Source organism: Moschus berezovskii, chromosome 1 (genome assembly GCF_049115385.1).
Source record: "Moschus berezovskii isolate FMDL1 chromosome 1, NW_MosBer_1.0, whole genome shotgun sequence".
NCBI classification, from domain to species: domain Eukaryota; kingdom Metazoa; phylum Chordata; class Mammalia; order Artiodactyla; family Moschidae; genus Moschus; species Moschus berezovskii.
The window spans coordinates 130,082,770-130,109,652 of NC_142460.1; the positions used below are offsets into that span (position 1 = coordinate 130,082,770).

General features: G+C 41.2%; 1 protein-coding gene across 3 annotated transcripts in view; it reads left to right on the forward strand.

Annotated features, from left to right (window-relative positions):
• The window catches only part of IFT80 (intraflagellar transport 80), a 138,309-nt gene extending 124,101 nt beyond the window's left edge, over window positions 1-14,208 (forward strand). For 2 of the 3 annotated variants that reach the window (XM_055410678.2, XM_055410669.2), the window contains 2 exons: window positions 1,481-1,604; window positions 12,696-14,208. In XM_055410678.2, coding sequence (XP_055266653.2) covers window positions 1,481-1,604; window positions 12,696-12,806 — 235 coding nt within the window. In that variant the 3' untranslated portion in view covers window positions 12,807-14,208. The remainder of the gene's footprint in view (window positions 1-1,480; window positions 1,605-12,695) is intronic. The other variant, XM_055410695.2, reaches the window with a different exon arrangement.
• Window positions 14,209-26,883: the final 12,675 nt, after the last annotated feature.

Genomic DNA, 26,883 nt, shown 5'->3' on the forward strand with positions numbered 1-26,883 from the left:
GTAGTTTGAGCATTCTTTGGCATTCCCTTTCTTTGGGATTGGAATGAAAACTGACCTTTTCCAGTCCTGTGGCCACTGCTGAGTTTTCCAAATTTCTGGCATATTGTGTACAGCACTTTCACAGCATCATCGTTCAAGATTTGAAATAGCTCAGCTGGAATTCCATCACCTCCACTAGCTTTGTTCATAGTGATGCTTCCTAAGGCCCACTTGACTTCACATTCCAGGATGTCTGGCTCTAGGTGAGTGATCACACCATCGTGATTATCTTGGTCGTGAAGATCTTTTTTGTACAGTTCTTCTTGCCACCTCTTCTTAATATCTTCTGCTTCTGTTAGGTCCATACCATTTCTGTCCTTTATCGAGCCCATCTTTGCATGAAATGTTCCCTTGGTATCTCTAATTTTCTTGAAGAGATCTCTAGTCTTTCCCATTCTGTTGTTTTCCTCTGTTTCTTTTCATTGATTGCTGAGAAAGGCTTTCTTATCTCTCCTTGCTATTTTTTGGAACTCTGCATTCAAATGGGTATATCTTTCCTTTTCTCCTTTGCTTTTCGCTTCTCTTCTTTTCCAGCTATTTGTAAGGCCTCCTCAGACAGCCATTTTGCTTTTTTGCATTTCTTTTTCTTGAGAATGGTCTTGCTCCCTGTCTCCTGTACAGTGTCACAAATCTCCATCCAGAGTTCATCAGGCACTCCGTCTGTCAGATCTAGTCCCTTCAATCTATTTTCTCCCTTCTACTGTATGATCATAAGGGATTTAATTTAGGTCATACTTGAATGGTCTAATGGTTTTCCCTATTTTCTTCAACTTAAGTCTGAATTTGGCAATAAGGAGTTCATGATCTGAGCCACTGTCAGCTCCCAGTCTTGTTTTTGCTAACTGTATACAGCTTCTCCATCTTTGGCTGCAAAGAATATAATCAATCTGACTTTGGTGTCCACTCTCTGGTGATGTCCATGTGTAGAGTCTTCTCTTACGTTCATTACAGACTTAAAAAATGGTCAGGATAGTTGAACATTCACTTTGGGGAATTCACTTTTATCTTATGATTTCAGTGAACTTTTCAATGAGCATTTACCATACGTCTACTCAGTAATGCTCACCAAAGAGAAATGAAACCCACATCTACCTTTATTAAATGTATAGGTTAATTCAAGGAACAAATTCATAATAGTTACAATACACTGTGAGCAGGACTATAATAATAGTATGTGTGTTCTGTAGCATAGAAAGATGTGATGATCATTTATTTCTCCAAGGAGAGCTGGTCAGGGAGAATAGATCATGTTTGGTCTGGACCCTGAAGTATAAATAGAAATTTACAAGATGGATAAGGTGGGGGCTATGACATACCTTTCATATTGAAGGATGAGTAGAGGGAAATACATAGACCGTTTGTCCCACCCTCTCACCCCAGAACTCCCCTGCCCATAGTGGTCAACATATCAGTGCTGATAATGTTTTATTTCTCATTATAGGGCTCTTGAATTGGCTATAAAATACAAAACACATGTTGACACTGTTCTTGCTTACCGTCAAAAATTTTTGGAGACATTTGGTAAACAGGAAACTAATAAACGATACCTGCAGTATGCAGAAGGTGTAAGTATTACGCAGTATTTGATAATAATTATATGCTTTATAAGTATATGTTATTTGTCTCAGTGGGGTCGCAGAGTCAGACACGACTGAGTGACTGAACTGAACTAAGATGAAAATAATCTTTGACTTAAAATTTCTTAACCAAAATTGTGATTATATAAACTTTTTATTTTAGAACTAAGAATTGAATAGAAAAAGATCATTTTTCTAAACCTTGAAAAATTTATTCTAGATAGCTGGTGAATTCAAATGGCTTCACAATGCATAACATAAAAGTTTATAAGTAGTGAGGCTTGACATACATTCATATTTATGACCCCTGAAATGTTATTTGGGCCTTTCTGGTTTAAAATGTGGAAATCTGAGATCTATACAAGGTGTACTGTCTTCTAAGAACCCCATTAGAGTCATTATACCTGGTCTACAATGGTGTTCAGCAAGTGTTTGTAAGATAATTCATTAGTCTGGCAAATAAAATCCACTTGAGGAATACATTCAGTTCACTGAATACATACTGTGTGCAGAAAGAAAAGTAGAAGAGCCAGGAAATGTTTAAAGCATTATGCTAGGAGAAAGAAAAAAGGAATGATAAATAGAGAAAATAGTGAGAGATTAAGTGGTAGCTCATTTCCTGGATCTCTCATTCATTCAGTATTTATTGAGTGGCTCCTGCAGACAATGTATTCTCCTTGGTGGTTGGGATATAGTAGTAAACCTGGCAGACACTGACCCTTTGAAATTTGTATTCAAAGAGAGGCGATAGATAATTATATAGTTAATTGCTAATTTCATTTGTGATAATAGCTTTGAAGGTAGTGTGCATAGTGCTATTAGACTTTATGAATGTGGAGCCTGACCTAGAATGGGGGTATCAGCAAAGATTTTTCAAAGGAAAGCAAATGATGTTAGAGCTGAACTCTGAAGGATGGGTGGAAACTGATCGAGGGGAGAGGGTGTGGGGATGGACACATTCCAGGATAGGGGAGGCTCTGAAGTGGTTAAGAGTGATGAGCAAAGGGGAGGTTGACCTGAGAGTTTCATAGGGCACATTAGGTAAGTTGGATTTACCCTAAGATTAATGTAAAGATACTGAATGGAAGTGACATGATCACTTTTCCATTAAAAAAATCCCAATTCCTAAGTAGAAACCGAAACTTAGAATTTTTCACAAAATTATCCTTTTTCCCCCCCATTTGGAAATGATATACTTAGCATTTGTTAGTTTTAATTTATTTTTTCCACAAAATTATCTTGAGTAGGGCTTTGTCAGTCAGTCAAAGGATATGATAATAAGAGCAAATGCATGGGATCTTGAAAGAATGGTGGAGTACAGAGGGAGTGCCTTGGGTTCTGACTGACTGGAATATTGATGAGACCAGACATTGAAGCATCTGTGCTAACAGATTTCATAATGAAGGCAATGCAAAGATTTGAAGGTTTGTAATCAAGAGAATGACTTGAAAGATAGCTTCTTAGGTGGAAGATGGTTTGGAGGTGAGGGTGGTGACCAGGAGGCCAGTTACTATAATAGTTTCACCAGGAGATGGAAAGGGTAGGATTAATGTAAGAAAAAAAATCAGAAAAATTAATAGAACATTGTGGTTAGAAGTAGGAGGAGAGCAGTGAGGTAAGTCAAGGCGTTTGAGAACAACTTCAGCATTCCTAGCGTGGGTGACTGGTGGAGGAACATGAGCATAAACAAGTTGTGGACCTTTTTTAGTTTAATACATGAAAATAGGCCATTTTTTGCATTAGAAGTCCTTGTGGGATAGACCCTATCTAGGTGGAGATGTCTAGTGGGCAGTTGGAAATATCAATGTGAACATCGAAGGGTGTTGATAAAGGAAGAATAGGGCTAGATAAATAAATCTATGATCATGACAATTTAGGTATAGTTGAAGCTATGTGAGTTGATGAGATCTCTTAGGGAAAGTATGAAAAAGCTGTGTTTGGAACCCCAGTGAATGCTAATAGTGAAGAGGGTACCAAGGAGAAGGATATAGAAGAAAAAGAAAGAAAAAAGATTGAGGACATTTAGAAAGGAGAGCAGAAACCAGAAGACATAAAAGGAATCCAAATTGGAAAAGAAGAAGTAAAACTCTCACTGTTTGCAGATGACATGATCCTCTACGCAGAAAACCCTAAAGACTCTACCAGAAAATTACTAGAGCTAATCAATGAATATAGTAAAGTTGCAGGATATAAAATCAACACACAGAAATCCCTTGCATTCCTATACACTAATAATGAGAAAATAGAAAGAGAAATTAAGGAAACAATTCCATTCACCATTGCAACAAAAAGAATAAAATACTTAGGAATATATCTACCTAAAGAAACAAAAGACCTATATATAGAAAACTATAAAACATTGGTGAAAGAAATCAGAGAGGACACTAATAGATGGAGAAATATACCGTGTTCATGGATTGGAAGAATAAATATTGTGAAAATGAATGTATTACCCAAAGTAATTTATAAGTTCAATGCAATCCCTATCAAGCTACCAACAGTGTTTTTCACAGAGCTAAAATAATTTCACATTTTCTATGGAAATACAAAAAACGTTGAATAGCCAAAGCAATCTTGAGAAAGAAGAATGGAACTGGGGGAATCAACCTACCGGACTTCAGGCTCTACTACAAAGCCACAGTCATCAAGACAGTATGGTACTGGCATAAAAACAGAAATATAGATCAATGGAACAAAACAGCCCAGAGATAAATCCATGCACCTATGGACACCTTATCTTTGACAAGGGAGGCAAGAATATTCAATGGAGAAAAGACAATCTCTTTAACAAGTGGTGCTGGGAAAACTGGTCAACCACCTGTAAAAGAATGAAACTAGAACACTCCCTAACACCATACACCAAAATAAACTCAAAATGGATTAAAGATCTAAATGTAAGACCAGAAACTATAAAACTCCTAGAGGAGAACATAGGCAAAACACTCTCCGACGTAAATCATGGCAGGATCCTCCATGACCCACCTCCCAGAATATTGGAAATAAAAGCAAAAATAAACAAATGGGACCTAATTAAAATCAAAAGCTTCTGCACAGCAAAGGCAACTATAAGCAAGGTGAAAAGACAGCCTTCAGAATGGGAGAAAATAATAGCAAATGAAGCAACTGACAAAGGATTAATCTCAAAAATATACAAGCAACTCCTGCAGCTCAATTCCAGAAAAATAAACGACCCAATCAAAAAATGGGCCAAAGAACTAAACAGACATTTCTCCAAAGAAGACATACAGATGGCTAACAAACACATGAAAAGATGCTCAGCATCACTTATAATCAGAGAAATGCAAATCATAACCACAGTGAGGTACCATTTCACGCCAGTCAGAATGGCTGCTATCCAAAAGTCTAAAAACAATAAATGCTGGAGAGGGTGTGGAAAAATGGGAATACTGTTGGTGGGAATATAAACTAGTACAACCGCTATGGAGAACAGTGTGGAGATTCCTTAAAAAACTGGAAATAGAACTGCCATACGACCCAGCAATCCCACTCCTGGGCACACACCAAGGAAACCAGAATTGAGAGAGACACATGTACTCCAATGTTCATTGCAGCACTGTTTATTATAGCCAGGACATGGAAGCAACCTAGATGGCCATCTGCAGATGAATGGATAAGAAAGCTCTGGTACATTTACACAATGGAGTACTACTCAGCAATTAAAAAGAATACGTTTGAATTAGTTCTAATGAGGTGGATGAAACTGGAGCCTATTATACAGAGTGAAGTAAGCCAGAAAGAAAAACTCCAATACAGTATATTAACACATATATATGGAATATAGCAAGAGGATAACGATAACCCTGTATACGAGACAACAGCAGAGACATGGATGTGTGGAGCATACTTTTGGACTCTGTGGGAGAGGGCGAGGGTGGGATGATTTGGGAGAATGCCATTGAAACATGTATATTATCATATGTGAAACGAATCTGACGTGGTTGGGGGCTCCCCACCTCAACACTCTGTGGATTCAAGAGGCCGTTCCTTCTGGAAGTGTATAAATTAGCCTGGGATAGAACCTGCACGCTGAATTTACTAATTAAGAAATGAGAAACCAGAACTATAAAGGTGGCATAGAAATACAAGAAACCATTCTTAAGTAATCTTTTAAAACTTTGAACAGAGTTACAGATTTTACCATTTGTGATAAACTGGTATATATAATTTAACCAGAACCAAAAGAAAATTAGTATTGTGTGAATTCTGAAGCACTTTCAACATGTTGTAGGAATAATGTGGACTTTCTTGAGTTTTACACATTCATAAGTAAATGGTCTGTATCTCGTGCCTTTGTTGACTTTCTGTGAGCTGTAGTTTCTGGAAAAAAAAAGATTGAGGACATTTAGAAAGGAGAGCAGAAACCAGAAGGGAAGGATATACGGAGGACATTTAGAAAGGAGAGCAGAAACCAGAAGGGAAGGATATACGGAGGGAGAGCTGAAATGGAATCAGCAAGGTCCAGGGGCTGCTTCTACATCAAGGCCTTTTACTTCCTCTGTTAGGTGCTCTTCCCCAGATATACTCATGGAGTCACTCATTAATCTTCAGATTTTCACGTCAGCCTCTCAGGGAGGCCTTCTCTTATCACTCTATCTGAAGTTCAGCACTCATCCCTCCAGTTCCCTCCTTGGTATGTCTCCCTCCCCTGTTTCTGAAACTCTTACCAATGTCATTTGTCTCTGTTTATTTCTATAAATCATAAGGGATTTGATTGAGGTCATATCTGAATGGTCTAGTGGTTTTCCCTACTTTCTTCAATTTCAGTCTGAACTTCGCAATAAGGAGTTCATGATCTGAGCCACAGTCAGCTCCTGGTCTTGTTTTTGCTAACTGTATACAGCTTCTCCATCTTTGGCTACAAAGAATATAATCAATCTGATTTCGGTGTTGACCATCTGGTGATGTCCATGTGTAGAGTCTTCTCTTGTGTTGTTGGAAGAGGGTGTTTGCTATGACCAGTGAATTCTCTTGACAAAACTCTATTAGCCTTTGCCCTGCTTCATTCCGTGCTCCAAGGCCAAATTTGCCAGTTACTCCAGGTGTTTCTTGACTTCCTACTTTTGCATTCCAGTCCCCTAGAATGAAAAGGACATCTTTTTTGGGTGTTAGTTCTAAAAGGTCTTGTAGGTCTTCATAGAACCGATTAACTTCAGCTTCTTCAGCATTACTGGTTGGGGCATAGGCCTGGATTACTGTAATATTGAATGGTTTGCCTTGGAAACGAACAGAAATCATCCTGTCATTTTTAAGATTGCATCCAAGTACTGCATTTCGGACTCTTTTGTTCACCATGATGGCTACTCCATTTCTTCTAAGAGATTCCTGCCCACAGTAGTAGATATAATGGTCATCTGAGTTAAATTCACCCATTCCAGTCCATTTTAGTTCACTGATTCCTAGAATGTCGACGTTCACTCTTGCCATCTCCTGTTTGACCACTTCCAATTTGCCTTGATTCATGGACCTAACATTCCAGGTTCCTATGCAATATTGCTCTTTACAGCACCGGACCTTGCTTCTATCACTGGTCACATCCACAACTGGGTATTGGTTTTGCTTTTGCTCCATCCCTTTATTCCTTCTATAGTTATTTCTCCACTGAGCTCCAGTAGCATACTGGGCACCTACTGACCTGGGGAATTCCTCATTCAGTATCCTATCATTTTGCCCTTTGTCACTGTTCATGGGGTTCTCAAGGCAAGTATACTGAAGTGGTTTGCCATTCCCTTCTCCAGTGGACCACATTCGGCTGTGGTCCATGTGATCAGATCGGCTAGTTTCCTGTGATTATGATTTCAGTTTGTCTGCCCTCTGGTGCCCCCTAGCAATACCTACCGTCTTATTTGGGTTTCTCTTACCTTGGTCGTGGAAAATCTCTTCACAGCCGCCCCAGCAAAGTGCAGCTGCTGTACCTTACCTTGGACGAGGGGTATCTCCTCAAGGCCGCCCCTCCTGACCTTGAACGTGGAGTAGCTCCTCTCGGCCCTCCTGCAGCCACCGCCTGTTGGACGTGGGGTAGCTCCTCTCGGCCGCCAGCCCTGGCCTCAGGCGTTGGGTAGCTCCTCACGGCCGCACCTCTTTGTGTGGTTCGTTGCGCCGGGGCCGGCGTCTCTCGCGTCGCGTCTGCGCCGCCGGGGCCGGCGTCTCTCGCGTCGCGTCTGCGCCGCCGGGGCCGGCGTCTCTCGCGTCGCGTCTGCGCCGCCGGGGCCGGCGTCTCTCGCGTCGCGTCTGCGCCGCCGGGGCCGGCGTCTCTCGCGTCGCGTCTGCGCCGCCGGGGCCGGCGTCTCTCGCGTCGCGTCTGCGCCGCCGGGGCCGGCGTCTCTCGCGTCGCGTCTGCGCCGCCGGGGCCGGCGTCTCTCGCGTCGCGTCTGCGCCGCCGGGGCCGGCGTCTCTCGCGTCGCGTCTGCGCCGCCGGGGCCGGCGTCTCTCGCGTCGCGTCTGCGCCGCCGGGGCCGGCGTCTCTCGCGTCGCGTCTGCGCCGCCGGGGCCGGCGTCTCTCGCGTCGCGTCTGCGCCGCCGGGGCCGGCATTATACAGTGGAAGTGAGAAATAGATTTAAGGGACTAGATCTGATAGATAGAGTGCCTGATGAACTCTGGATGGAGGTTCGTGACATTGTACAGGAGACAGGGAACAAGACCATCCCCATGGAAAAGAAATGCAAAAGAGCGAAATGGCTGTCTGAGGAGGCCTTACAAATAGCTGTGAAAAGAAGAGAAGCGAAAAGCAAAGGAGAAAAGGAAAGATATAAGCATCTGAATGCAGAGTTCCAAAGAATAGCAAGGAGAGATAAGAAAGACTTCCTCAGTGATCAATGCAAAGAAATAGAGGAAAACAACAGAATAGGAAAAACAAGAGACCTCTTCAAGAAAATTAGAGATTCCAAGGGAACATTTCATGCAAAGATGGGCTCGATAAAGGACAGAAATGGTATGGACCTAACAGAAGCAGAAGATATTAAGAAGAGGTGGCAAGAATACACAGAAGAACTGTACAAAAAAGATCTTCCCGACCAAGATAGTCACGATAACGTGATCACTGACCTAGAGCCAGACATCTTGGAATGTGAAATCAAGTGGGCCTTAGAAAGCATCACTACTAACAAAGCTAGTGGAGGTGATGGAATTCCAGTTGAGCTATTACAAGTCTTGAAAGATGATGCTGTGAAAGTGCTGCACTCAATATGCCAGCAGATTTGGAAAACTCAGCAGTGGCCACAGGACTGGAAGAGGTCAGTCTTCATTCCAATCCCAAAGAAAGGCAATGCCAAAGAATGCTCAAACTACCGGACAATTGCCCTCATCTCACACGCTAGCAAAGTCATGCTCAAAATTCTCCAAGCCAGGCTTCAGCAATATGTAAACCGTGAACTCCCAGATGTTCAAGCAGGTTTTAGAAAAGGCAGAGGCACCAGAGATCAAATTGCCAACATCCGCTGGATCATGGAGAAAGCAAGAGAGTTTCAGAAAAACATCTATTTCTGCTTCATTGACTATGCCAAAGCCTTTGACTGTGTGGATCACAATAAACTGTGGAACATTCTGAAAGAGATGGGCATACCAGACCACCTGACCTGCCTCTTGAGAAACCTGTATGCAGGTCAGGAAGCAACAGTTAGAACTGGACATGGAACAACAGACTGGTTCCAAATAGGAAAAGGTGTACGTCAAGGTTGTATATTGTCACCTTGCTTATTTAACTTATATGCAGAGTACATCATGAGGAATGCTGGGCTGGAAGAAGCACAAGCTGGAGTCAAGATTGCTGGGAGAAATATCAATAACCTCAGATATGCAGATGACACTACCCTTATGGCAGAAAGTGAAGAGGAACTCAAAAGCCTCTTGATGAAAGTGAAAGAGGAGAGTGAAAAGGTTGGTTTGAAGCTCAACATTCAGAAAACAAAGATCATGGCATCTGGTCCCATCACTTCATGGGAAATAGATGGAAAAACAGTGGAAACAGTGTCAGACTTTGTTTTTTGGGGCTCCAAAATCACTGCAGATGCTGATTGCAGCCATGAAATTAAAAGACGCTTGCTCCTTGGAAGGAAAGTTATGACCAACCTTGATAGTATATTAAAAAGCAGAGACATTACTTTGCCAACCAAGGTCCGTCTAGTCAAGGCAATGGTTTTTCCCGTGGTCATGTATGGTTGTGAGAGTTGGACTGTGAAGAAGGCTGATCGCCGAAGAATCGATGCTTTTGAACTGTGGTGTTGGAGAAGACTCTTGAGAGTCCCTTATACTGCAAGGAGATCCAACCAGTCCATTCTAAAGGAGATCAATCCTGGATGTTCATTGGAAGGACTGATGCTAAAGCTGAAACTGCAATACTTTGGCCACCTCATGCGACGAGTTGACTCACTGGAAAAGACTCTGATGCTGGGAAAGGTTGGGGGCGGGAGGAGAAGGGGACGACGGAGAATGAGATGGCTGGATGGCATCACCGACTCTGTGGACATGAGTTTGAGTGTACTCCGGGAGTTGGTGATGGACAGGGAGGCCTGGCGTGCTGTGATTCATGGGGTCGCGGAGAGTCGGACACGACTGAGCGACTGAACTGAACTGAACTGAACTGATTTCTATAAAGACAGTGATCTTTATATTTTTATTCACTGCTAAATCCATGTGCCTAGAGCAGTCCTTGGCATAGAGTGAACATTAAATATTCGTTGAATGAGTAATTGAGTCATATAGAGAAGGTATGTAGGATGAGGAATTAAAACACTTAATGGTGGCGTTAGTGAAGTTTCTGAAGTGCAGTGGGAACACAGTTATATCACAGTGGTCTGGGAAGAGGATGAGAGTCTGGAATGAAAAGAATGAAGGTAGTAGCTTGTAAGGAGACAGAATAGAGAAGGAAGGATGAGAAGGAGCAGCCAGTGAAGAGAAGGAAATTGAAATATGTAGGTAATAATTGAAGGCCAGTGTCCTAAAGGAGTCTGAGATAAGATCAGGGACTTGTGTGAAGATGCTGGCCTGAGACAGAAGGGAAAGAGATAGGCGTGGGTACAGATGTACCTACTTTTGTGAAAGGAAGGAAATTAAGTGAATTCTGCCTAATGGTCACTATATTCTCTCTAAAGTGGGAGGCTGATTTTCAGTTGAGAGTAAGAGAGGTGGGGTAGAGGATGGAGAGCCATTTGATATGATTTTGAAATTAATTCTGTGTGAATATGAAGAACTGACTTGCTCAGGACTAGAATAAGAAGTGCCAAAGAGTATTAACACTCCCTGGAAGAGAAAGGGATGTGTTTTAACGTAGAAGTCACTTGACAGCTGTCATGAGTACATCCTTATCTGAAACCCACTGTTAAAAATACTCTATTCCAGAGACTAAATTATCAGAACATTGTTCTAAAACTGGACAGATGCCAGAGTGAAAGTGAAACATTTATTTTCAGTAGGATAGCGATCAACTGACACCCTCATTTGTACTATAGCAAGTAACTAATATAGATGTCATCAGTCTACTTGATATACTTCTGGTGAAGCCAAGCAACAGTTGTTTAGTTTATCATCAATATATGGTTTTATTGTGATTGATTCAAGAAACATATGTAAGTCAATTTAAAGCTGGAAGAAGGACAAGGTATTCATCAAGTTTTGTCTTTCTCTTTGAAATGTTTTCTTAGATGAATGTTCTGCCTTTTAAAAAATATCAGGTTCTGGCCAGATTGAAAAATGAGCCTTTCAAATAATCTAACATTTGCTCTGCCTTTCACTGAGTTGTCACTTGCATCTTAGCACAGACATTCATCTTCAACGAGTAAGAAGGATTCTTTTAATTCATCTATTTTATATATTATAGACAAATATATTGAATGATTATCTTAATAAAGGTGACCAATAATATCCACAAATTACTTCACAGAAATTAGAGAAAGGATTTTGGCATAAAAAAGAACCAAATACTTAATTCTACCTACTTCCAGCACAAAATAAAAGAGGCATGAAGTCTTGTGTTAAGGTTAAATTACTCTCAGTTACTTAAGATAAATCTGTTTAAGCAGCACATATCACCACAATCTGCTTTAATACTACTTATTCTACTCAGCTCCCCTACATGGAGGTGAAAACCTATTTACTTTTGGTTCAGTCTTAGGAGTTTGGGTTTATTTCAAAGTAAATCAGAGTTAAGTTTAAGCTGGGACCCCATTTTTTCCCATGTCTTGCCTGAGAGGACACACATTTCTAGGTTAAAAAAAAAAAGACAGACTTAAAAAACAAAAATCTGAATGCTTTTTTCTAAAGAACTTGTTTGTGGGACTCAGGGTAGAGTCCACTCCTAACACCAAGTCTGTTGCTTTAGTGGAGGGAAGGGATATAGTGGAGGGGCAGGGCTGGATCTTGGTGGGGATCAGTGGTTGACTGAAACAGATATAAATGTTATCACTTTACAGTTATTCTTTTTTTTTATTTTTATTTTTTATTTTTTTTACAGTTATTCTTTTTAGTTGTCTTTTAACCTTGTTCTCCCACTATTTCGTCTAATATCTTTTCATCATTGTCTTAGCACCAAGTCTTCATATTATTTTAAGAGTTGTTGCAAAGGAGCCCCTTTGCAGAGTATGCTCTGGTGAAGCAAATGCTCCCCTGTCTTTCTTCATAGCTAGGTTCTTGATGGAAACCTCAGTATAAGAGTGCTGAAGTGTTGATGCACTTGAAACATGGCCTGATGGCCAGGGCTTTGTCCATTTGCCCTCTTGTTTGGAGGAGAGCAATCCACCTTACCTGCCCTTCCCACCTCGTACCTGAGCAGAATCCTCGGGTTCCATAGTTGAGATGTGCTTTTGATAAATAACTACAACTAGATTTTGGTCTTTTGCATCACAGTGAAAGTCTTTGCTTTTTATGGTGATATTGTTCTAGTAGGAATTATTTAATGCTATGTCATTTGCGGGGGAACATTATTTCTTCTTAACTTTTCTTTCCCACCGTCTTTCTCTAATGTTTTGGAAGTCATACATTCTATTTTTGTTTACTCTTAGCTACTTTGGATTAAATAAAAAGGTCTTATACTATATATGCGCGTTTCTTCTTTTCTTCTACCACAGCTCCAAATAGACTGGGAGAAAATCAAAGCCAAAATTGAGATGGAAGTTACTAAAGAGCGAGAGCGGTCATCTGGCAGCCAGCCCACCAAGAGTACTGGTCTAAAGCACTAAATGTCATGATCACCTTTAAGAAGTTTTACCTTTTGAAACTGATTCTGATTAATCAAGGATAAGTATGTTTTCATTGCTAAAGAAAAAGGCAGAATCTCCAAGTATAAGCACTTGCTGTGTAATTTAATACCAAAAGTACATTCAGAAAGACTGAGCACAAAATAATTGATGTAATTTCATCTTTTATCTTTTTAGTCCAATAATTAGCAAATATTCCTATATACTTATGATACATCCATGTCGTATTGCTTACATCCCAGTTTTCTGTCCATTATTTTATCCCTGAATCTTCAGTATGAACAAATATAAATGCTAATAATAAAACACTGGACTCTTTAAAATGTATGTTATCATTCATTTCTATTTGAGATGTAAATTGTAAAGTGCTCCAAAAGTTTATTTACACAAAAAAATGAAGATTGATTTATGAAAATATATAATAATATGTATACTTGTATATGTCTGTAGCAACATTATTCACAAAAGCAAAGTGGTGGGCAAAAAAGGATATACATCAGCAGATGAATGGATAAACAAAATGTGGTGTATGCACAAAGTGGGATATTATGCAGCCTTTGAAAAGAATGAAATTCTGATACATGGATGAATCTTGAAAATACCGCGCTAAGTGAAAGAAGTCAGACACAACAGGTCAAATACTGTAGAATCCCACTTACGTGAGGTATAAAAATAGACAAGTTCATTGAGACAGAAAGAAGAACTGTAGTTGCCAGGGACTGTTGGGAGGGAAAATTGAGGAGCTATTGTTTTATAAGTTCAGAATTCCTGTCTGACTTGAATGAGTTCTGGAAAGTTGTTAGTTGTGATGGTTGCCCAACATTGTGAATGTACTTAATGCCAAAATGGTAAATTTTGTTATATCAATTTTATCATAATTATAGCAATATATCTAGAACAGGCAAGAAATATTTTTGTCATTCCTCTTCTGACTTGAGAATGTTTAGGCACTAGTCTCTGGAGTCTGAATTTGTGAAAATCTCCTTGAATTATCAACCCATTTGACTAGCTTTCATTCAGTATGTTCCCAAATTATTATTACCACAAAAGCTGTTTAACATAGCACAAATAATCCTTAGAAATTCTTCCATGAAACCATTTTTGGAAATGGTACATGATAGAGTGGGCATGTGCATATACATGGGAAAGTGATGCCCTCTCTCACCCTTATTTTAATGAGTATGTTTAGTTTTTTAATGAAAATGTTCCTGTCTTTTCAACATATTCCTTTTCCTTGCCGAAATGTTGTAATGTTCTGTTCTTCATCCAGATGCTGGGTACAATGGTGTGTTCAATTTGTGAAATATGATTGAGTGGTTTACTTGTAAGTTATACATTTATTTTGTTTTCTTATATTACAATAAAAAGTTTAAAAAGAAAGCTGGTTAAAAGGGTAAACTTTATGTTTAATTTACTATAATTTTAAAAGTCAAAAAATATAATGAAATATTTCTGCATTCTAGCAACAATTCTCTGAGAGCCAACTTGATGCCCTGACATTCAATTCAGTGATAATACCCAGAGTTAGTGTGCTCAGTTGCTTAGTCGCGTCTGACTCTTCATAACCCCATGGACTGTAGCCCACTAGGTTCCTCTGTCCATGGAATTTTCCAGACAAGAATACTGGAGTGGATTTCCACTTCCTACTCTAGGGGATCTTCACAACCCAGGGATCGAACCCACATCTCTTGTGTCTCCTGTACTGGCAGGCAGATTCTTTACCACTAGTGCCACCTGGTAAGCCCAGAGTTAGTGTAGGTGTCACAAATTAAAGGGCAAGATCTTCAGCTAGACTACTCTTCAGTTGCCAGTCCACTAGTGGGGACCCTAGGATACTCATACCCCTCTGACTTGGCTGAAAATTTGGGGATTCCTACTACCCCCCTTCAGGTTTGATAACTGACCAGAATGACTCACTGGGCTCACTGAAACATTTTTTATTACAATTTTACTATAAAAGATATAATTTAGGAACAGCCAAATGGAAGAGATGCATAGAGTGAGGCCTGGGAGGAAGGAGAGGTGTCAGGGGAAATGGAGATACAGAGCTTCCACACTGTCTCCTCATAGAACCCAGGCATGTCCATCATCCTCCCAGCACATCAGTATGTTCAACAACTAGGAAGCTCCCCTCGGTCTTGCTGTCCTAAATTTTGTATCAGAGTTTTATTATGTAGGCACAGTTGATTAAATCAGTGTGATTGAACTCAGTCTCTAGCCGCTTTTCTCTCTCTGGAGGTAAGGTAGTTAAGTTTTAGCCCTCTGATCATGTGTTTTTTTGGTGACCAGCCCTTATCCTAATGCTCTCTAGTCATGCCCCTCCCCCAGCACACACACACACACACGCACACACGTACACGTTCATTAGCATTAACAAAGATATTCCTTTCATTCAGGAAATTTCAAAGATTTGAAATTGGATGTATCCCAAGCCTGGATACATCCTTCATTACATCTTAGGCTACTCCCTGGTCTTTGATCATGGGATCTTTTATGGCAAAAGGGACCTGACAGCAACATTTGGAAGAATCAATGTGGGGTAAGGACCAGTTCAGTTCAGTTCAGTCGCTCAGTCGTGTCCGACGCCAGTATTCTAGCACATAACATTATGGTAGATGTAACCTGAAAAATAAGAGTCAAAGATACACATTTACTGGAGTCCCATCCAGTCAGTCTGATAGTCAGCCCCATCCATCATCATATTGTATGACAGGATGTCTCGGGGCTTCCATTTGATCTTGTCAGGAAACAGAAGCGGTGTCAGCAATAGATGACTTCATGCTCTCAGGCATCTGGTGTAATTGGGCTTGACAGACAATATTACTTCTTGCTCTTAGCTTTCTTCCAAGCATTATCATTGGACTTCTCTCATTGCATAACTCAGTTATTCATTTACCCTTCATTACGTACTGTTTCTCCTCTCTGTATCCAAACCTTTCACCTTAGAAGGGACATCAGGTTTGGCCACTGTGCTGGTCTAGATCATTGGCAGCACTAGGAGTCTAGCAAGTGCCACCCATTCTGTCCACTCTCATCCATGTAAGAAAGGGTTACATAGGTACAGAGTTAGTGGACTATCTCTACCAATAGGCAATGGAACTGTGTTCAATGTTAGCCCAAATACTGCCGCATGGAGTGAAAGCAAAACCCACCCCATCAGGCCCTTAGTTTGGTGCCCAGGAATCATCCCTGCTTCCTGCAATGCATTAGTAGTTGTAGTTTTGGTCCAGGGACCACTGCATCAAATATGAAAGAGAAAGTTACCATATGATATCCCTGATAGCTCAACTGGTCAAGAATTCACCCACAATGCGGGAGACCTGGGTTCAATTCCTGGGTCAGGAAGATCCACTGGAGAAGGGATAGGCTACCCACTCCAGTATTCTTAGGCTTCCCTCGTGGCTCAGCTGGTAAAGAATTCACCTGCAGTGTAGGAGGCCTGGGTTCAATTCCTCGGTTGGGAAGATCACCTGGAGAAGGGAAAGGCTACCCATTCCAGTATCTGGCCTGGAGAATTCCATGGACAGTATAGTCCATCGGGTCACGAAGAGTCGGACAAGACTGAGCCATGAAGAAAGCTAGTGGAGGTGTTGAAATTCCAGTTGAGCTATTTCAAATCCTAAAAGATGATGCTGTGAAAGTGCTGTACTCAATATGCCAGCAAATTTGGAAAACTCTGTGTGGCCACAGGACTGGAAAAGGTCAGTTTTCATTCCAATCCCAAATTGGAATGAGCAATGGATTGGGATTGAGCAATGCCAAAGAATGCTCAAACTACTGCACAATTGCACTCATCTCACACACTAGCAAAGTAATGCTCAAAATTCTCCAAGCCAGGCTTCAACAATACATGAACTGTGAACTTCCAGATGTTCAAGCTGGATTTAGAAAAGGCAGAGGAACCAGAGATCAAAGTGTCAACATCCATTGGATCATCAAAAAAGCAAGAGAGCTCCAGGAAAATATCTATTTCTGCTTTATTGACTATGCCAAAGCCTTTGACTGTGTGGACCACAACAAACTGTGGAAAATTCTTCAAGAGATAGGAATACCAGACCACCTGTCCTGCCTCTTGAGAAATCTGTATGCAGGTCAGGAAGCAACAGTTAGAACTGGACATGGAACAAGAGACTGGTTCCAAATAGGAAAAGGAGTACGTCAAGGCTGTATGTCGTCAGACTGCTTATTTAACTTATATGCAGAGTACATCATGAGAAATGCTGGGCTGGAGGAAGCACAAGCTGGAATCAAGATTGCCGGGAGAAATATCAATAACCTCAGATATGCAGATGACACCACCCTTATGGCAGAAAGCAAAGAAGAACTAAAGAGCCTCTTGATGAAAGTGAAAGAGGAGAGTGAAAAAGTTGGCTTAAAGCTCAACATTCAAAAAACTAAGATCATGGCATCTGGTCCCATTACTTCATGGCAAATAGATGGGGAAACAATGGAAACAGTGACAGACTTTATTTTTGGGAGCTGCAAAATCACCGCAGGTGGTGACTGCAGCCATGAAATTAAAAGACACTTGCTCCTTGGAAGGAAGTTATGACCAACCTAGACAGCATATTAAAAAGCAGAGACATTACTTTGCCAACAAAGGTCCATCTAGTCAAAGCTATGGTTTTTCCAGTAGTCATGTATGAATGTGAGAGTTGGACTATCAAGAAAGCTGAGCGCAGAAGAATTGATGCTTTTGAACTGTGGTGTTGGAGAAGACTGTTGAGAGTCTCTTGGACTGCAGGGAGATCCAACCAGTCCATCCTAAAGGAGATGAGTCCTGGGTGTTCATTGGAAGGACTGATGCTGAAGCTGAAACTCCAATACTGTGGCCACATGATGCCAAGGATTGTCTCATTTGAAAAGACCCTGATGCTGGGAACGACTGAAGGCAGGAGGAGAAGGGGACAACAGAGGATGAGATGGTTGGATGGCATCACCGACTCAATGGACATGAGTCTGAGTAAACTCCGGGAGTTGATGAGGGACAGGGAGGCCTGGTGTGCTGCAGTCCATGGGGTTGCAAATAGTCAGACATGACTGAGCGACTGAACTGAGCGACTTTCACTTCACTTCACTTCACTTCATCACTTATATGTGGAATCAAAATATGACACAGATGCACCCTATCTATGAAAGAGAAACAGGCTCACAGACATAGAGAATAGCCTTGTAGTTGCCAAGGGGGAAGGGAAAGGGTAGAAGTGGGAGTTTGGGGTTAGCAGATGAAAACTGGTGTATGTATAATGGATAAACAACAAGGTCTTACTTATAATAGGTCAGGGAACTATATTCAATATCCTGTGATAAACCATAATAGAAAAGAATATGATAAAGAATGAATAGATATTTATAACTGAATCACATTTTGGTATAGCAGTAATTATTGCAATACACCACATTGTAATTCAGTTATACTTCAATAAAATATTTTTTAATAAGTTAAATGATGTCAGAAAGAAAAAAAGTATAGTTGTCACACCAGTATCCTTGTCCTCACACCCAGAATAGCAGAGGAATTTATCAAGTGAGGATACATACTCCTTAGCCCTGCTCATGTTGCATATGAGCACACACTCGTGAGGGCATATAAGCCAGTCCTTCATGCCTCCATCTCCCCCTATTCCATTTATTTTAAAAAATTTATTTGTCTGTGCCTGGTCTTAGTTGCGGCATACGGGATCTTTAGTTGCAGCATGTGGGATCTAGTTCCCTGACCAAGGATCAAACTGGGCCCTCTGCATTGGGAGTGCAGAGTCTTAGCCACTGAATCACCAGGGAAGTTCCTCTTCCCCCATTTTAGACAACCAATGTTTTGATTGCCCATTCTAATTCTTTACCAGCTGTTACTCTGAAGAAATCTCTCTGCCTGTTGTTGGACATGATGGCCCGTAACTAGTGTTCCTTGGTCTAAAGAAATGTGACGTGGTGGTCCAGGTGGGTGCGGTATATTCTTTGAGTTCTTTGCAGTACTCCGAGCACGTGCATCTACCCTGGGTAAGCAAAGCCCAGTCCAGGGTCAGAGTCGTTCCTGTGAGGACCCACTTGTTTTCTATCCCCCAGGGCTACAGGCATCAGCCCTACTTGCTATCTCTGTGCATGAACTCCCCCTAGGGACTCTGCCCTGGGGCCGGCTATAATCTCTGTCTCTTGTTGGCAGACAGAGCAATTCTTGTTGGTGTTTTGTGCCTCAGAGGATACCAGAGGAATCTAGTCCATCTCTGCATTGCTGCAGGTCCCCCACCCACTCACCACAGTGTCCAACCATTTCACAGACCCAAGTGGTTACCTCAAGTGAGCACGCTAGGTTGTCTGCTTGTTGATTCTAATCACCTTCCAATGCAAGAATGAGATTGCTCTGATGGGCATTCACATGACCTACTTTAATCCACCCCCTCAAATTCCCATAATGACTTCCACAGGACCATGACCTGTAAGGGCCCCCCTTTAATAAGCCAGTCTTCCGTTGCCCTTCTTCCTGACCATGTGGCCAGGTCATTGGCCACTGACTATGAGTACGTAAAGATCCAAACAAGGATAAAACAGCCTGCAGAGCAGCTCACCAAGCTGATAGGTTTTTACTATTTCCCATCAGAGTGGTAGATTTCCAACAGAATATTGTCTGTTCATGTTGAAACTACCATCCATACACTAAGCACCTATTTGTTGGTCAGTTGAGAGCTGTTTATAGGGCACCACCCAAGTGATGATAGAATTCAGCAGCTCCTCACATGGTTCCAAAGTCAGTCCTAGGGGAAGAGAGTCTTCCTATTCATGGATACAGCTGCATTCCCAGTGGCATATTCCTGTATGTTATGCTGTGCTTAGTTGCTCAGTCATGTCCGACTCTTTGTGACCCCATGGACTGTAGCCTGCCAGGTTCCTCTGTCCATGAGTATTCTCCAGGCAAGCATACAGGAGTGGGTTGCCATGTCCTCTTCCAGGGGATCTTCCCAACCCAGAGCTCAAACCCAGGTCTCCCACATTGCAAGCAGATTCTTTACCATCTGAGCCACCAAGGAAGCCCAAGAATACTGGAATGGGTAGTCTGTCCCTTCTCCAGGAGAAATCCCTGAAAACTGGGGTCTCCTGCATTGCAGGCAAATTCTTTACCAGTTGAGTACTAAGGAAGCCCATATTCCTGTACAAACCATGCCTATTTTATTACAGAACTCTTCTGGACACCGCTTTCCTGATTAGAGAATTTCTCTGACATCTTGGGTATTTCAAGTTTCAAGATTATTTTATGCCTTTCAGTCATAGGGGCATTTCCAGTTAACACCTGGTAGCAGGTTAGTAATTGCCTCTCAAATGGATATTTGCTAGTTCACAGTTCCAATAGTCATCACTGGGAGGCGCTTACAGGCTTTTTCCTTAAATGACAGATACACTCCACACATGGCTATTATGCAGAGGATTTGTCCAGATGAGCATTCCAGCTTCTACAAAGTGTGGGCATGGGCAATCATATTCATTCCCACTCAGCATATCAAATGAATATGACTTAAAGGAGGGATTTACATGTCTTCTGTTTTATAGTACAAGAATGCTTAAACTACCGTACAATTACACTCATCTCATACGCTAGTAAAGTAATGCTCAAAATTCTCTAAGCCAGGCTTCAGCAATACGTGAACCGTGAACTTCCAGATGTTCAAGCTGGATTTAGAAAAGGCAGAGGAACCAGAAATCAAATTGCCAACATCCACTGGATCATCGAAAAAGCAAGAGAATTCCAGAAAAACATCTATTTCTGCTTTATTAACTATGCCAAAGCCTTTGGGTCACAACAAACTGTGGAAAATTCTTCAAGAGATGGGAATATCAGACCACCTGACCAGCCTCCTGAGAAATCTGTATGCAGGTCAGGAAGCAACAGTTAGAACTGGACATGGAACAACGGACTGGTTCCAAATAGGAAAAGGAGTATGTCAAAGCTGAATATTGTCACCTGCTTATTTAACTTATATGCAGAGTACATCATGAGAAACTCTGGGCTGGAAGAAGCACAAGCTGGAATCAAGACTGCTGGGAGAAACATCAATAACCTCAGATATGTAGATGACACCACCCTTATGGCAGAACGTGAAGAAGAACTAAAGAGCCTCTTGATGAAAGTGAAAGAGGAGAGTGAAAAAGTTAGCTTAAAGCTCAACATTCAGAAAACTAAGATCATGGCATCTGGTCCCATTACTTCATGGCAAATAGATGGGGAAACAGTGGCTGACTTTATTTTTCTGGGCTCCAAAATCACTGCAGATGGTGATTGCAGCCATGAAATTAAAAGACGCTTACTCCTTGGAAGGAAAGTTATGACCAACCTAGACAGCATATTAAAAAGCAGAGACATTTGTCAACAAAGGTCCATCTAGTAAAGGCTATGGTTTTTCCAGTGATCATGTATGGATGTGAGAGTTGGACTATAAAGAAAGCTGAGTGCAGAAGAATTGATGCTTTTGAACTGTGGTGATGGAGAAGACTGTTGAGAGTCTCTTGGACTGCAGAGAGATCCAACCAGTTCATCCTAAAGGAGATGAGTCCTGGGTGTTCATTGGAAGGACTGATGTTGAAGCTGAAACTCTAGTACTTTGGCCACCTGATGCAAAGAGCTGACTGATTTGAAAAGACCCTGATGCATGCTGGGAAAGATTGAGGGCAGGAGGAGAAGGGGACAACAGAGGATGAGATGGTTAGATGGCATCACTGACTCAATGGACATGGGTTTGGGTGGACTCCAGGAGTTGGTGATGGACAGGGAGGCCTGGCATGCTGCGGTTCATGGGGTCACAAATAGACACGATTGAGCGACTGAACTGAGCTGAGGGGAAATATTCCCCAACCAGAGATGATACCCATCTTCATAATACATTCAGATAGAAAAGTCATAACCACTTCATACAATCTTGTTCACCTCAATTCCATCCACTATTGCATTTCTATATCCTCTCGATATACCCTGACTCTCATTAGAACCTCACTGACAGATTTTAGTACCACAGTGCACCAGGCTCCTGGTCAAAGTGTCCCCGAAACCTCCACGGTTTCTAACCTTTTTACTCACATGCATAAGACTTCTGGTTCCCAAAGAAGGGCTGAGTCAAGGGACTGAGGCCTTTTATCAATCTTTCTCTTGATTAATCTCCCTATTGTAGGATTGGCCAAAAAGTTCGTTCAGGGTTTCTGTAGGATGATACAGAAACCCTGAACGACCTTTTTGGCCACCAATACTTCAGATATTTTCAAAATTAGTTCCTCATTGTAATCTTTGCCTTCCAGTTTTAAAAATTCCTCTAAATTGGGACAAACAAAGCAGACTCTGGGGGGACCTTTCATGTTGGAGGTGTAGCAGGAGGTCCCCCCCAGAATTCAGTAGTGCTGTATTAAAACTTTTGTTCCAATTCCATCAATGTCCATTTTATTCATCCTATTTCTTAATAGCTATCCAAAGATGTCCACCCCACTGGAGCAAGTCTCTCAATTCGCCCTTCTGTCTCTCCCACTTTCTTTAATGTTTTTGGCATTTTAAGACCCACATGAGGAAGCTGGGGGAACAAATCTCATCAGGCTTCTCAGACTGTTGTTCAATTCTGCAGGAGAAAGATGAAACGGGATGTCCATGGAAAAGGGGCCCCCTTAATAATAGCACCTACCATGAACTGGGTGGATGAACAGCCCCATCCGCACAAAGCCAGTCCCACAAAGTTTGTATGTGAAGCATTTCAGCTGCTTTATCTGGGGTATTCCACTTGGCATTGATATGGAAAACTGGAAAGGCCTCCTCAGGGTAAATACACTTTACAGCAGCTTTTATGTAGTCCATTGGGCTGGCTGTTCCCTTGGGAAGAACGTGCTGTGAGTCTGTGGCATATCTAGCCATCTATGACTGTCCTATACCAAGCTGTGGGTCCTGTGTCCATCTGAAGGTGCTTGTCCACTCTGTAGTATTCAAAACCAAAGATTCTGTCACAATCCATTTTAGTAAAACTTCTGCAGGGAGCCAATGAAAACCATCCACAAAATGAGACCGCTGTTTCACACCGGACCTTCTCTTTTCAGTAGTTTCTTGATTTTGTGTCCTCCCCTCCCCCACATGGACTACCTTCTGGGTAACCAGAGGTCTTGGAGGCACCCTCCATTGTCCCAGCATAATTTTTCCTTTGGGGGCAGGTTTGAGGCTAGTGGCCATAGCCCCGAACTTGGTTCTCAATCAAGATCACCTCAGCATTCTCTTTTACTCCGATGGTAGCAGCTACAGATAGCAATGGGATTGTATATTTGGTATATTTTTTGTTATTTTGCCTTTCCTTAAGTATCCACATGTCTAGCATTAAATGCTAGAATGTAATCAAATAGAGATTAAGTAAAATTAATAATGTGCTAGAGGATTAAATTAGAATTTTATACCCATGATAGTAGAATCCACAGCCAGTTCTCCAGTGTTTGTTTCTCTTGCCTTTCAATATCTACCATTAACACTATATTAATTTCTCTTAGTTTTGTGTCTTTTTAATCCAAAATATGTTTATGGGGATGGTTTCTGATTCACCTTGATACAGGGTACTTTTAGTGCCGCTTCTGCTGAAGGAGCATCCTTCTGTAAACGTTGCTTTTCCTCCTGTACGCTGGCAGAGGACAGTAGAACAGCCAACAGACAAAACTCCTGTTTGGGCATGGCTGAAGATGGTGGTGACTGTATAGCATCCTGGGCATTTCACATCCATGAAGTAGGAACTGGGGCTCTGCACCAGGTGCTTCTTGTGTTTCCCCTTCTCCTTTTCTGGAGCGGGATGAAGGAGACATTTGTGAGAGGCACATTGAGAGATGACATTCTCGTGGGGAGGTCATCACCGCCGGCCTCTGTGTTTTCAATGTAAATGAAAATACACACAAGATGCACACCTGCTACCTGTCCTGATTAGCTATCTGTGCCACAAGAATGGAATCTTAAAAAGGATTGTATTAATGGATTCAGGGCTAGAATAAATTTGTCCTTGACTTAAGAGGAGATATGAAACAGTATTTGCAATGAAAGTAAAATTTTTATCTTTTAAATCTAGTGACATTATTCAGTCAAAATTGTTAAAGAAATAGTTATAAGTTAAAAATCATAATTAAGTCAACAAAATTCCTCCTCTGTAGGGCTTGTCTTCCCAGAATAAAATCTTTTTTCCTCGTTCTTGATGACTACCTGCATTTCAAATGGCAAAATTCACTTATTAAACAAAGCAAAATCTTGAGCATCTACAGTGGCCTGGACACTGTTCTAGTACCAGAGGCCTTGTAGCAAGTAAGACAGAAATATTCCTGCCCAGATTGGGGGCAGGAGGAGAAGGGGATGACAGAGAATGAGATAGCTGGATGGCATCACCAACTCGATGGAGGTGGGTTTGAGTGAACTCCAGGAGTTGGTGATGGACAGCGAGGCCTGGCGTGCTGTGATTCATCGGGTCGCAAAGAGTCGGACGTGACTGAACGACTGAACTGAACTGAACTGGTGAAGCTGACATTTAAATGGGAAGGAGACAGACCATAAGCAAATGAGCAAAAACATACATAGTATTTTAGACATAAATGAGTAGAGACAAAGCACAAAGGAGATAAAGATGATGGTAGGAATGTGATTTTCAGTAGCGTGTATGAGAAGCTGTCTCTGAAAAGGTACAATTTGCACAGAACGCAGATACTCCAAGGAAGCGATGCTCAGTTTCGACGTCCGCTAAATAACATACAGGAAAACCACCAAATAAAATTCCTACTAAATGAGCTTATGTCATCCTTTTTTAACCCAGTTTAAAATGGTCTTATCAACAAAAGTAATTCTACATGTTTTGACATTAATAGTCACCATCATACAGAACATGGCTTACCTGTGACTAGAATTTATTTACATAGTCATAATAATGGAAACAATATTTATCTAATCAAATTATAATTATTCAAGTCGACAATTCCATATCTGAAACCCTTGGGCCAAATGTTTCAGAATTCAAATTTGTTTAAGAAAAACAGTGGGTATTCAAAAAAAATTTTTGGTAATGCAGCTCATAGATCATTTATTACAGAAAAACCCCAGAAGGGTCTTGGCTAACACTGCCTAATGAAACAAAGTAACAATTTCTGCAGCACAGCACAGGGACATTAACATTAAGCAATATGAATAAAGATTAGAAGTAGTTTTTCACCAGGTTTTGCTGCCAAATGAATTCAGTTTGGGTCAATTATGAAAACATTTTTGGGTTTAGAACTGTGGAATGGGATTATAGATTGTTTTGGAGGAATTGGTGTGCCTATGTTGGATGGGGTTAAATGGAAGGGTGAAAAAGAATTAAATCTTCATCTTTCATAGTGGAAAGGCAATAGATAATGTCCCGCCAAACCCCTCAAATCAGGAAATAATAAACATTTTATCTAGTGATATGGCAGTAAATACTAAAAGAGCCAGACAAAAGAGTTGAAAGTGGTTGCTTTGGGGGGAGAGAGGCTGAGAAGGAGTCTAGTCTCATTGTTTTTCACAACAAGTCTCATAGGATGATTTGCTTACTTAAATATGTGTGTATGACTTTAATAAGAACAAAAATTAACTCTTAAAAAGTGGCTGAGTGGAAGAAAATATGCAAACTACATATCTGACAAAGGACTTGCACTAGAATATATAAATAACTGTCAAGTTTGAACAGCAAAAAACAGTCCAATTAGAACATGAGTAAGAGACATGAACAGACATTTACCAGAGAGAATGTGCAGATGGAAAATCATTCACATGAAAATATGTTCAAACTCTTAGCCAATAGGGAAATGCAAATTGAAGCTACAACAATCAGAATAGCTAAAATTAAAACTGGTGATAACACCAAATGCTGGCCAGGATGAACAGAAATCGGATCACTCATATATTGCCTGTGTGTGTATGTGCTACCCAGTCCTGTCTGACTCTGCAATCCCATGCACTGTAGCCTGCCAGGCTCCTCTATCCATGGGAATTTTCCAGGCAAGAATAATGGAGTGGGCTACCATTTTCTATTCCAGGACATCTTCTCAACCCAGGGATCGAACACATGTCTCTTGCATCTCCTGCATTGGCAGGCAGATTCTGTAATATAAAAATGGCACAGCCACTAATGAAAGGAGTATGGCAGTTTCTTGCAAAACTAAATGTGCATGTAATTGTACAACCCAGCAATTGCACTCTTGGGTATTTATCCTAGAAAAATGAAAACTTATGTTCATGTAAAAAGCTGCACACAAATGTTCACAGGACCTCAATTCATAATAGCCAAGAACTGGGACTTCCTGGTGGCCCAGTGGTTAAGACTCTGCCCTTCCACTGCAGGAGGTACAGGTTCCATCCTTGGTCAGGAAACTAAGATTCCACATGCCATGAGGTGAAAAAAAAAAGCCAAGAAGTGAAAACAACCCAAACATGCTTCAGTGGGTTAATGGGTTAGCAAATTGTGGTACATTTATATCATGGAATGATTTTGTTGTTAAAAGTGTTGCTACACACAACTTGAATAGATCTCTAGGGAATTGTGCTGAGTGAAAAAACAATCTGAAATGATTATATACTGTATGCTTCCATTTATATAACATTCTTTAAATAACAAAATACAGATGGAGAACAGATTAGGGGATGCCAGGGGTTAAGGATTAGTGAGAGGGAGCATGTGGATGTGGTTATGTGTATTAGTTTCTCAGTCATGTCCAATTCTTTGCGACCCTATGGACTATAGCCCGCCAGGCTCCTCTGTCCATGGGGTTTCCCAGGCAAGAATACTGGAGTGGGTTGCCATTTCCTTCTCCAGGGGATCTTCTGGACCCAGGGATTGAACACGGGTCTCCTGCATTGCAGGCAGATTTCTTTACTGTCTGAGCCACCAGGGAGTAGCTGTAAGACTGAAAAGGGTGGCACCAGAAAGCTCTGTGATGATGGAGCCATTCTGTATCTTGAGTGGTGGTTACATGAAGCCATACATGACAAAACTGCATGGAAATAAAAACCTTAGGTGCAAAACTGTACTTTATATTTATTTACTGTGAGTATATCTATGTATAGCAAAAA